The sequence below is a fragment of the Solea senegalensis genome, linkage group LG6 (genome assembly GCF_019176455.1).
Source record: "Solea senegalensis isolate Sse05_10M linkage group LG6, IFAPA_SoseM_1, whole genome shotgun sequence".
Lineage (NCBI taxonomy): Eukaryota > Metazoa > Chordata > Actinopteri > Pleuronectiformes > Soleidae > Solea > Solea senegalensis.
In genome coordinates, this window is record NC_058026.1 from 23964434 (window position 1) to 23976834 (window position 12401).

Genomic DNA, 12401 nt, shown 5'->3' on the forward strand with positions numbered 1-12401 from the left:
AATATTTATTTTAATACACAATTTGATGAGAACACCACTTGGTTTCAACCGACACTACCAAGTGAAACTGGCCTCTGATGGATGTGTCAGATGCTCGTGTTAACACAAACACAACAGGTGTTCCACTGTATGTCGGTGAAGGAGTGCACCACGGACAGAACAGCACAGAGTGTATTTAAAATTCAACGGTCATGCAATCATTGTGCCGGTCATATATGAAATAAAATAAAATAAGAATTGCAGTAGCAATGTGCCTCTTCTTTAATATCTAAATAACTTTAAAATAACATAAAATACAACATTTTATAAGTGAAAGCTGTTCCATACATACCTGCACCTATTGACAATAGCTGCTCCGGCAGTAAAGGCACATGGGTTATCGTTTGAGAGCTGAAAACTAATTTGTGAGTATCATTGTCAAAAAGTGTGACAAGCTTCAGTGACTTGAGTGCTGACATTTTACTTTACAGTTTCTGAGATTCCTTCTTTGACTCGAGAGCTCATGGATACCATGTATAATGGGGGCAGAGGGGGGGAGGGAGGGCGCCTCCGACAGAGAGAGAGAGAGAGAGAGACGCTCACTCTGCTGCTGCTGCTGCTGCTGCTGCTGCTACAAAGTTACCTAGATTTTCCGAGGCTACAGCTTCTCTGTATACAGCAGAACTTTTTTTGGAATTACAATGCAGAAACTCATTAACCAAAGTAATGTCAAAGGAAAAAAAAACATGCTTGCACACGTGTATCAAAGCCCAGCTACTAACATACAAACACTTGCTCGAGACAATTTAGGGGGTTGAGGATAAACAAGGCTCTACTGTGAATCTCTGAGTCGAGGCACATGCATATGTCAGCGTACGTTTTCCCAGTGAAGGTGATAACTTGTCCATAAATATTTCCATGTGGGCCTACAGCATCTCCACATAGTTTTCAGGGATGAGGCCCCTCTTTCCCTCCAGCTCTCCTTCCAGCCAGCCTGGCTCTCTCGACTGGGTCACTGCAGGAGAGGACACAGTGTCACAGAGGAGACAGTGCCACAGGGAAGGGGAGTGTGAAGGGGACAGACGCTAAGAAAATGTGTGTGTGTGTGTGTGTGTGTGCACTGGAGTGAACAGAACTATACATTTACAAACTACACCATGGCTGGTTTTTTTTTAGCTTTTCTAGAATTTCAACAGGGAGCTGAATCTCAGCCGAAAAACGAAGCGCTAACAAACTGTTGAGAATGGAAGAGGTGTCAGTGCATTGTACTTTTTTTGTGACATGCCTTTTCAAAATCCTTCCTGTGTTCTTGATGTGTTTTTTAAAAAGTGAGCCAATTTAAAAATGTTTGAGTGCACTTGCAAGTCAATAGATAAGTGGATAAACTGTCAGTGGGAACTCTTAAGGCCACAGTTGAGAAATCAACAAACTGAGTACATAGTTCTAAACTACCAGACTGAAAACTAAATGCTTGAAAATTTGTATAACCCAATCTAGAGCTGAAACAATAATTCGATGATTAAATTAATCGACAACTATTTCGATAATCGATTCATCGTTTTGAAGCTTTTTTCATGATTAAAACAAGATTTCTGACTGTTTAATATTTTCTTCATTTCTTTGCTCTAGATAACAAAGAAATCATTAAAAGTCAGTCATTTTGGTTTGTGGACAAAACAAGACATCTGAGAACATCATCATGTCCAGGTTTGATGAACGCCGATCAATATTTTTTAAGGTTTTCTGATATTTTATGGACCAAATGATGAATCCAGAAAATAATTGACAGATTAATCGATTATGAAAATAATCATTGCAGCTCTAACCCAATCTCTTTGGACAGTCCAATGGGTGAACATGCATTAATAATGTTTTCTGCTGTTGGTAAAAGTGTTCAAACTACAACACATTGATCATTTTTTAGCCAGTTATTCACAAATGTACCAAAATCACAGTATAACAAGAACAATATCCAAATCAAAAGACACTGAAATGATGTGATGAAGATAAAAATGTGTTACAAAACAGCATTATGATGACATTCTGCAGTGCTTCAGGAATTCAAAAGCCCACAAATCTTGATTTGAGTGTCAACAAACTCCCAAAATATACAATATCTCCATGACTTTTATCTATTGTTTTCATGAAAATTACAGTTAAGATGCAAAAAGGGTAATTGTATCCAATTGACCATTTTGTGCAGCTCTATTAAATTATATATACTAGATTGAGATGTTTTAAATGACTGACTACGAGACAACGATGCGACTGTTGTCCGCAAACATACAGTAACACACAATTTTATACCTCACTGCTCTCTTTCACACATTGGATTTTTGGATTTATTGGTCAGTCCATGACAGAAAACCAATGCTTATCCTTTGATGAGAGAAATACATTTTCCTCCCACAGTACATTGCACTTGACTAGTAAAATAATTTTTCCATATGTGAAAATGTACAAATTACGAATGAAAAAATGACCAAACCAAGTGTTTCAATCGGCACATTACACGGTTAAATAAAGTGTGGTAATAAATAAGCAAGTAGTAATGTCAAAGGTGACATTACACCAACATATATTGAACTATTCTTTATTCTAACCATATAATCAGTGCCATGCATCAGTATTCGGACCTCTTGACCTTTTGCAAATGTATTATGCACACAACCTGAAATAAAAATCCCAAATACATGTATTAACAATTGAACTATATGGCATCATGTGCAAAATGTCAGGGGTCAACGAGATACTGGGTATTTAGGTATTGTAAATCTCATCGCAAAGCAGTCATGCCAGAAATGTAAAATGTAAATGTAAATGTAAAAAATGCAAACTTTATAAATACTGAACTTTGTATCTTAAGGGTAACTGTAGGTTTAAGTTGAAATCCAACATTAACATCATGTTTCAGTTTTATTTCCTCTTAACCAAAATGCTTCAACTTCAAAGTGAAATACCAGGGTATAAATATAAATGGGCTTCAAAATTGCATTCATGAAAATGTGAGTTTGTCTGTATGAGTTGAAAATCTACCTTCTATTGATTCGCCTTAACAAGTGCAGTGCCCGTTTAGTGGGTGCATGATTTACAGCTGATGTCGCTTGCATTTCTTATCTAGGCACTGCACACACTGGTGCCCTTAGTAAAACTACCAACTTTGATGCTTGGACCTGTTGGACATTTATGCAGACAGATAACATGAAATAATGTAGATGTACATATGATTCTATTTATTTTAATAACCTACGTCCCTCTCTTTGTCAATAGGTCTGCTTAGGAATTATCTCCACAATTTTGTGATAATAACCTTACATTCTTCAATGTTGATTCATGTGCACTGTCCCGTTTAAATAAAAGGTTAAAAAGATGATTAAGGTAAAGATTCTGAACACATGTATTATTTATTGATGACGGTTGTAAGGGTTTTGAGGTGTAGATCAAATTTAAATGGTAATATCTGTGATACGTGAAAACACTGTGATGTAATTTTCTATGTATAAAGAAAAAGAAACGAGATGGATCTAAATAACGCGTGTTTGACCGTTAACAAATCATTTTAAATACATTGCAGAATGTCATGTAAGATGTCAGTATATATCCACCTGTAAAGACTACACAATATTTGATGTCTGTCTCACAAAAGAGGTTTTTGACAAAAAGAAAGAAAGAACCACAAAATCCTCATTTCCTCTGAGAGCGATTAAAGCTCAGTCAAGCCTCTTCCCAGACACATTCTGTGTCTCCTGCAACCCGCCTCCCTCCCTCCCTCCCGGTTCTCCCTCTCCCCGTCTCATCTCTCTGTTCGATTGAAGATCAGATTGGGTGTTCGGTTTTCGTCCAAATCCAATATGCCAAGGCTGGTTCTGAGTGAGCGACTGGTGTAGACGATAACACTTACCGGCGTTGAATATTGCGCCGACCGGGAAGGAGAGCTCAGAGTCGTGCTCAGCCTCACATGGGTACACAGCCTTGGCTTTCCTGCTGGTGACACTGAAAAATGAAGGCAATCAGTGAGCTGGCAGAGCTTTGAGGAGGATTACTGCATAGTTCAATCTGGGCCCACGGCCTGCTTGTTCATTCACTCACTACTCTGAAACAGCTGAAATGGGCCAGGCTGGAAAAGAAGTAAAACTACTAAGAGAGGAGCTAGGCCACTACACGCTCTTGTCTTGCCCCATCTCCAGTCTAGACGGACCGAGTGAGAGAGTCAAAACACACCCACATGTGCCTGTGCACGCACACACACACAATGAGATGTAGTGCTCTTTGTAGCAGCACAAATAAGCAGGGACACATCCACCGTCTTTGGTGAGATAATTAAAAAGTGGTGGGGGGGTTCAGAGGTAGGTTTGCACACAAACAGAGGTAGAATAGAAATCTCCCTCCACTGTGCTCCAGCTTGTAAATTCACATTTTGTGAGCTTGGACGCTTCATTTTAAACCAGTGTGATGTAAAAGAGTACCGTCAAAGGAACCACGTTCACCGCTCTGCAAGAGTTAGTCAAAAGCTGTATTTATGCCACTCCATCCCAGAAAACATAAAATAAAAAAACTGTTTCCACAGAAAGGTTGCTTTGCCAACCATTGCAAACGGTTAACTCGAATGCCAGCAAAATTATCATGTAGAAAATGTGCCTTCAAAAAATGATGCCCTGATAAATATTTCATATTCTTTTTGCATAGCAGCAACAATGTAGGATGACAGGAGAAAGAAGACATACAAACTAAAAAAAGTTTGTCTTTGTCACAGAGTTGTCAATACTACATTGTACCGCCAAGTTCTTGCATTCAGAATTTTGGAAGAAAGCACTCAAGTGGAACAGCATTTGGGGAAAATGTGGATGTGTATTCATATGAAAATAACATTAATAGATTGTCCACAGAATGACCGGGCTGTTTGCAATTACAATTCATTCCATCTTTTATTCTGGCGTAAGCATAGCGACAGCTCAGTGTAATGGACAGATCTACATAGTCTACATAGTTACTTTCAGTTCACCCACATAGGTGTTTGACAGAGAGAAAAAGGTTGCTGCTGCCGTTTAAGCCAAGAGTTGTATTGCTTTTAAATAGACATACTGTATTAAAAAGAGAGGAAAAACATAAATGGGCAAGACTACGTGTAGCTTTTAGACAGCTTGTGATTCTGCCGAGTTAAAAGGGAAGATAATACACAACTAAATGAGCAAGTAGAGGAAAACGGAAAAAGAGAAATAGACTCAGAGTGTGACATTTAACCAGTAAGAATTACAAAAATTATCGAATTTTAGGGAAACCAAATAGAGGGAGCCCTCTCTTACCTCTCTTCTGGCTTTTCCTTATCTGTGGCAGTTGTAGTGGCAGAAGGCTGGCTCTCTCCCGATGCTCCAGGAGTGGACCACGAAGCTGCTGCAGCTCTGCAGATAAAAAAAAACCAAAACACAACAACAAAAAAGCACTTGGTTAGCAGAGACTTCATGATGGTGACGTAATTTCCAAAAAAACAACATTTTGAAAGTTCTTCACAAAACAAATACGTTTAATAATTAAGAGAACAAAGTTGAAATAAAAACAAAAAAGAAGTTTTTAAAAATGTGACAATTTCAGTTCCCTCAGGCAAGTTTATCGAGAGATTTGTGGTCTTGACTGCAAATGCTCCTTCGCCTTTGAGTCTTCACCTGGCTCTCTGGAAAATTGAGAACACCTCTATTTGTGGAATGGAGGCGACATTCATGCAGTTCATGCAGATTTATGCAGGATTAAAATATCTAAAACACACTCAGGAGCAATGTGACAATGATCTTTGTATTAATCCTAAACAGTTGTATCATAAAGTGTGGTATTTCTGCTGTCAATGCCTACAATAAAAATAAATGATTAGAATCTTTATTAATGGACAGTAGGGTTTGGTGATGATTGCTATAATAATAATCAGCAGATTTGCTTGTAGCAGATGTGCGTGTGTTTCCCTGCTACTTTGTTTTTAGATAGAATCGGTCGAGTAAGAACACTTGATAATGTAGCCCAATGTGTACACAGCCACTGCATGCCTGCATTCAAAAACAACTTCACCAAATGGCACGAGCAGAGCAACAGGTGAGCTAAAAAAAAAAAAAAAGCCTGTTGTTATGGAGACAAGGTGTTTCATAAGAGAGGAAATTCAAACTAAAACATTTTAATGGTGTGTAGTTAAAGCCGTAAATGATAAAAGGCAGCAGAATTTTAAATACGACTAATATATCACACATCACATCTAAGTAACCTTGACAAAGAGAGACATAATAGCCTTTTTTTTTTTCCTTTTTAATACACTGCAGTGTTGGAGTAAGCCTGTACACATGAGAATCCAAAGAGAACCAGGCTTTCATGAATTTTTTTTATCTGCCAAAAAGCCTCTTCAAGAGAAGTAACTCAATCATTGCACATTTCAACATGAACGGTAAACTTTGATGGTGTGAAGCCATCGTGTGATGCACCGTTCTTCTGGTTGATGACATCTGCTACTTGAATGTTATTTTTCATTCAATATATGATACTAACATTCAAGACACATTTTTCAACATGAGCAGATGCTGCCTCTTCTTTTGGAGAGCTAATTTACACCTGCATGCACCAACCACTAAGGGTGAAGTTAATAGAGTGAACCCCACTGACACTTTGAATTGAACAGGAAGGGCACTTCAAATGCATTAAAAACCATCCTGACAGACCAGGCAGCAGAGTTTAATATCAATGCATGAAACAATATACCAGTGTCCATGATCTGAATAAATGGAAAGGAGTTACTTCATGGGCTGAGGAGCTTAAATATGACATAATTATATGCTTTAATCACAATACTATATATATATATATATATATATATATATATATATATATATATATATATATGTATGTATAAATATATCTTAGACAACATAGACACCACAATACGATATTGCACAAGTATACAGAAGTATTTGAGAAATCATATATAGGCTTTCAATGACCAAATGCATTTTTCTGCCAACCGAACATATTGATTCAATGTTTAAAAAGTGATGTATATGTTATTCCTGTTAGTCCGAAGTCAAAACAATAACACTTCCATTAGTTTTATCCGTTACAGCCATCGCTGTGCTTTACATTTGCCATTGCCAGGGCCAACACGGCTATATGGCTGACCTACAACACGGAGATAGGGGTCCTGATAAAGGCAGAGTGCAGCAGGGGAGAACAAGAGTCTAAGCCAGGCATCCCTCTGTGTTCCATGCCTGCCCCAAGGCCAGTGCTAATACAGCACATAATGAGCAAATTGCTCCTAGCTGCCGCTCCCATAGAGACGTTAATAAAGGCAATTAGAGAGAGCAGCTGGGGAGGAGCTGGAGGTTGAGAGGATGTTGTGAGTAGTGGTTACGTTAGTGCTGGTAGAGCAAGGGTGAGTGAGAGAGAGAGAGAGAGAGAGAGAGAGAGAGACTGCCTCAAGGGAGAACATGGTGGGAGAACATGGTGGGAGAACATGGTAGGAGATCTCATGTGGACATGGGAAGAGGTGGGCAAACGCAACTGTGCTCACGTTTTAATTTCCCCCTCTCTGTATTGGTTATACCCTCAGTTTTTTCCCCTGCATCCCTCTCCAAGTGCATGTCCATCCCCAGAGGTGGCTGTTCCGTTTGGGCCTGGCCTGACTGTAGGTGATTTATAGCTCTGCAGCAGTGTGGGGCCACTGTGGTGCTCAGCTGCTCCACATCAGCATGGGGGGACAGTGCGCTGCAGTGCAGCAAATCCACTCATTAACCTAGGCCCAGGCACAAACACTGTCTGCCTGGGTCTCAGCCAAGAGAAGAGAGAGCAGAGGAGTACCAATACTTAACCCATCTGCAGGTGAACCCATTTACACACAAAGCCCCTAAATAAGATGACAAAACAAGCACATGCACGCACATGCACGCACACTTTAGAAGTTATCCACACAGACATCTAACTGCTTTCAGTTGAAAGAGGATTATACAGATCCTTTAAGATCCTTAAAACAAACAGATCTAAATAATGCCACATAGAAAATCAGTGAATGCCACATGGCTGCCCTAGAAACTTGTTAAATGTACCAGAGGTAAATGGATTCATCCCAGAATTGCTCTCACAATTACAGCTAAGCCAAACCAAGGGAAATAATTTACCATTTCTCTCCAACAAAAATAGCATCAAGCTTTGGATTGCTCATCCGTTGTTTTTACCCACCATCGGCCCAGCTAAGCTTCTTCTGAAAATATGATTAAATACAGAAAATGGGGACTCAGTGAAAATACACTGTATGTGAAGTCTGAATGAAGATTCCAATCCAGCTGTTGGTAATATTTGTAACAAGTTCTTAGGAATAAGTCAAACAGTATTAAATAACACTATGAACATCCACTTTCAAAGTGAAGTGCAATTGGCGGTCTATTGGTTTATTGTTTTAACCACAAGGATTATCACACATTAACACAAACTGCCAAGTTAGTAGTAGGGGAAAAATTCATCAACAGAGGGGGACTGCTGGTTCTCATTATTTCAGGAATTTCACCCTGCAGCATCCAAGCCTCGTTGATCCTGGCGTGGAGCTGACAAAGGGATGAGCAGAACTCTCAACTCCATTTCTACTAAAGGAGGAAGGACAGCAGTGGGATTTAGTAGTGTTTCGAGTAGTTGGTTGGACAAAACCTACAGCTGAGCAGCCCGCTCATCCACTGCCAGTTCGGGTGGGCAGGAAATAAGCCCTAATCCACCATTTTATGATCCACAGCTGTTTGCCAGGGACAGACATACAGGGCTGAAGGTGGGGCAGAAAAAAAGCAAGAAAAACGGGGCAAAACCTGTAAACTCACTCACTACTGAGTAGGACGTGAAGCGACAGCGCCACTGGGAGAAACCGTGTCTGGATTTACGGAAAACAGGAGTAATGAGGCGAGACATGAATGATGAGGGAGATAATAAATCATACCAAAGTCCACAAACAGTTGTTGCATGATATAGTGATTTAGGATGCATTTATGTATGACCAAGCGGATTCTGTTGCAGCTATCCGGCAAAAAACGTACTAAAATATGCTGTTTTCCAGGTGCATTTCTGAGAACAGCAGAGTGCAGATCACATATTTCTGAGAGTGGCCTGGAAATAATCTAGCAAATGCCACTCCTACTGCTCTTTTTTGGCTTGGGCCAAACTTCAATCCCTGGGTTCCAGGCCAAAGAGGTGCTGTGCTAACAGGTCTCCACAATCTCACATGCTAAGATTTATGAGTAAACAAAGCCAGGGTGACACCCTGTGACATATGGCGCAAGTCTTCATAAAGGGACAGGGGCTGCAGCTATAAGGGTAAACAAGATAAATATCTCCCCAATGTCAATACGATTTACACGGCCAACGCACGGCCACCTGTCTCCCAAACAAATAAGAGCTTAGATTTATGACCTCCTCTTGTTGAGTCCTTCCGTCCTCCAACATGACGCCACATATGTGCTAAAACGGAAAGAAATACCCACATGCAAAAAAGTCAGTTGCTTACATAAGTAACAGAGCCTTGTCTGTCTAATCCTGCAACTTAGAGAAAAAGCTTGATACGGACAAGCCTACACACAGGCGGACGCGGACACACACGCCCACAGAGGTTAGCATGAGAGAATCACTCTATCCTCTGTAAAATAAAAGCAAATCCACCTCACAACTTGACAGCGCTTTCCAACGGATGGTTAAAAAGAAGGAATCAACAAAAGAGAAAAAGTTTCAAGGAGAATGTGCAGACATGACATAGCAGAGAGTCTAACATCTGCAGCATTGCACAATAATTCAACTCTTACATCAGCATTCAAGACATGTCTTGGGTTAGAAACTACAAAACGGACCAAGGACTGACTAGACAAAGTGAGGGCAGAGAGGAGAAGCAGGAGAAAAACACAGCAGACCATCAGACTCTCAACACATGTTTCATAAGAAAGAAAAAAGTCAAATCAGGATAAGACTTTTGAATGGTAGCATAGGGACTGACAATTCCATGTCTTGTATTTTGTCATTTTAAGCTATGACCAGAAATGTCCTTGAGGCATTGCAGAGACCTTGCTTTCATGAGGCAAAGTCATGTTTTGTATAGTCATAGTGACCTTGACCACAAAAATCTAATCAGTATATATGCAATTCAAAGTTACTGCAACATTTGAAAGGATGCCTTCAGGGGTTCCATCATCCTTGAGGTCAAAAACATGTTTTGTGAAGTCTTGAACTACGAAAACCGAAATCAGGTTATTCTGAGGTGAACATTTGTATCTAATTTGATAAAATTCCTTCGCAGCATCCCAATGTTCTAAAAAAGTGAGACAGATACACTGACAGCAATGGCTGAACGTGATTTGCTCATCATTTCAGTTTGAAATTCAAACATATCACGGCTAAACTAAATTGTTGTCTGGTAAGAAGATTACCATATATTAAGGATAGAAAAATATCACAGAGGTCTGCATTGTTTTGTTTTTTTCTTTTACATTATAATTAACATATATATATATATATATATATATATATAATACTGAAAATATAAATATAATTGTGACCAAAACAATTTAAACCAAGATTATGTCCCCTAACTACATTATCAAAAATTGTAATGTACTTTAGTTGGAATCAGAAACCACACTTCTCACAATGAATGGAGTAAGTGAAAAACACAGCCGTTCAGATTACCAGGAAACAAACAGCAGGACATGGAACCAGTTTAATACAACACACGGCGACATCACACATTAGTAACCCTTGTGCTATTGTTACTTAAGATCCCGCTCCTTAAATCCAATAGCTTCATCTCCATCAGTGATCCACATAGCATATACCTGTAATTCTCATTTGTGACTTGTTTTATGTGAATCCACTCACTACACAACTGATATCCTATGGTGCATCAAATGCTGATTTGGGACTAAAGCAGAGTAAAACACTCACCCCGAGCTGTTGCCTAAGCTGAGGCTCATCTTAAGCGGAGGGTGGTCACTCCTCTCTGGGGGCGCTTCTGAGGCCGATGCTGACGATGACTGGGATGATACTGACTCGTTGCTGCCCATTGAAGTCTCATCTGTAGCTAGGCTGGAACTATCTACCACCGATGTAACTAAATACAAAAAAAACAAGAACAGAACAGAACAAAAAAATGTGTTTTCAATTTATTCAACTATAAAATATTCATCCTATTCCAGTTCACACATGATAGGTTACTTAATAAAACAACAGTAACAACTGTATCATATCATCAACATCTGCTGCATTAAGTTTTCATTGTTTCAATCATATTCTTTTATATTATATTAATATATTAATGTATATGAATTGAGAACCAGTTCACTTACAGTATAAACATAAAAAGAACATCCACACTAATGTTATGATTGATTAGATCTCAGGTTATACGTGGGTGTATGAGGTCAAAAATTGACAGGGTGTCATTTGTCATTTTTGTCACCCTCACAGATAAAACAGGACATCATAGATTGTACATACACACGTACATATACACAAACGTACATATACACACACACACACACAGTCCTAACCATGTTCATGTTGTCATCTTTGCTCCAACAGACACCAGTTCTTAACAGCAACACTCAAAAAAACTGATTGAGCACTAAAAGCAGAGCATCAAACAGCTGAATTACACGGTGATGAATTACCTGGTGAGTTCGCAGGAAACCAGAAATACCACTTCAAATAAATAATAACATTGTTGTGCTACAAACGGTCATGTTTGCAGTGATATTGGACACTCACATGTAACACTGCATGCAAACATAGAGTAATTAATCTTCTCTCTTTTTGTCTGCAGTATCATAAAATGTGCTTTTTCCCTATGAATGCCCAGACAACTTAGTTTAAAGCCATTATAGGGCGCCCATATAAAAGATATGAAGGTTAAAAAAGGATTACACCTTTCATCCCTGATATTAAAATACTCCACAGTAAAATGGAGGCAAAGAGAGGGAATCTGGTAAGCAGATTTAGACTCCTTTGCTATTGTGGAAGGGAGGGGATTTGACTGGCTCCAAATCAAAACTTGCTGGGGCCAGATTTGTTTGGGTCAGGAGATCAGGCGGTGCTTGTCTGATGCTGCTTGTCTGGATTTTCATGAATTTTAAGGGTTTGAAAGGACGCAAAGGGCACACAAAGTCACCACAGTATCACTTTACATCAAAGTAACTAGGTTTTTGCCCATGACAAAACGTGTGACAATCACTAATACGCCGTTGGAGGAACTTTGAACTGTGATTAAGACCTTTGAACTGTGGAGGGAGGAATCACAACTCTCAGTGTATAGCCTGCCAGAAAGCATTCAAAGACGAAAATGTGGCATTGTTGGAAGAAAGTAGCCTAATAGGTGTAAATGGTTCTACTTCCATAAAAAAAAAAAAACAATCTGTGATATCGCAGTCACGTGAGCA

General features: G+C 39.3%; 1 protein-coding gene across 1 annotated transcript in view; it reads right to left on the reverse strand.

The window, feature by feature from the left end:
• Positions 1 to 563: 563 nt before the first annotated feature.
• Positions 564 to 12401, reverse strand: part of arhgap10 (Rho GTPase activating protein 10) — a 41363-nt gene continuing 29525 nt past the window's right edge. Inside the window, exons 20-23 of the mRNA XM_044028897.1 lie at positions 10912 to 11077; positions 5283 to 5378; positions 3881 to 3972; positions 564 to 994 (exon numbers count right to left, since the gene is read on the reverse strand). Of these exons, the coding sequence (XP_043884832.1) occupies positions 906 to 994; positions 3881 to 3972; positions 5283 to 5378; positions 10912 to 11077 (443 nt within the window). The 3' untranslated portion in view covers positions 564 to 905. The remainder of the gene's footprint in view (positions 995 to 3880; positions 3973 to 5282; positions 5379 to 10911; positions 11078 to 12401) is intronic.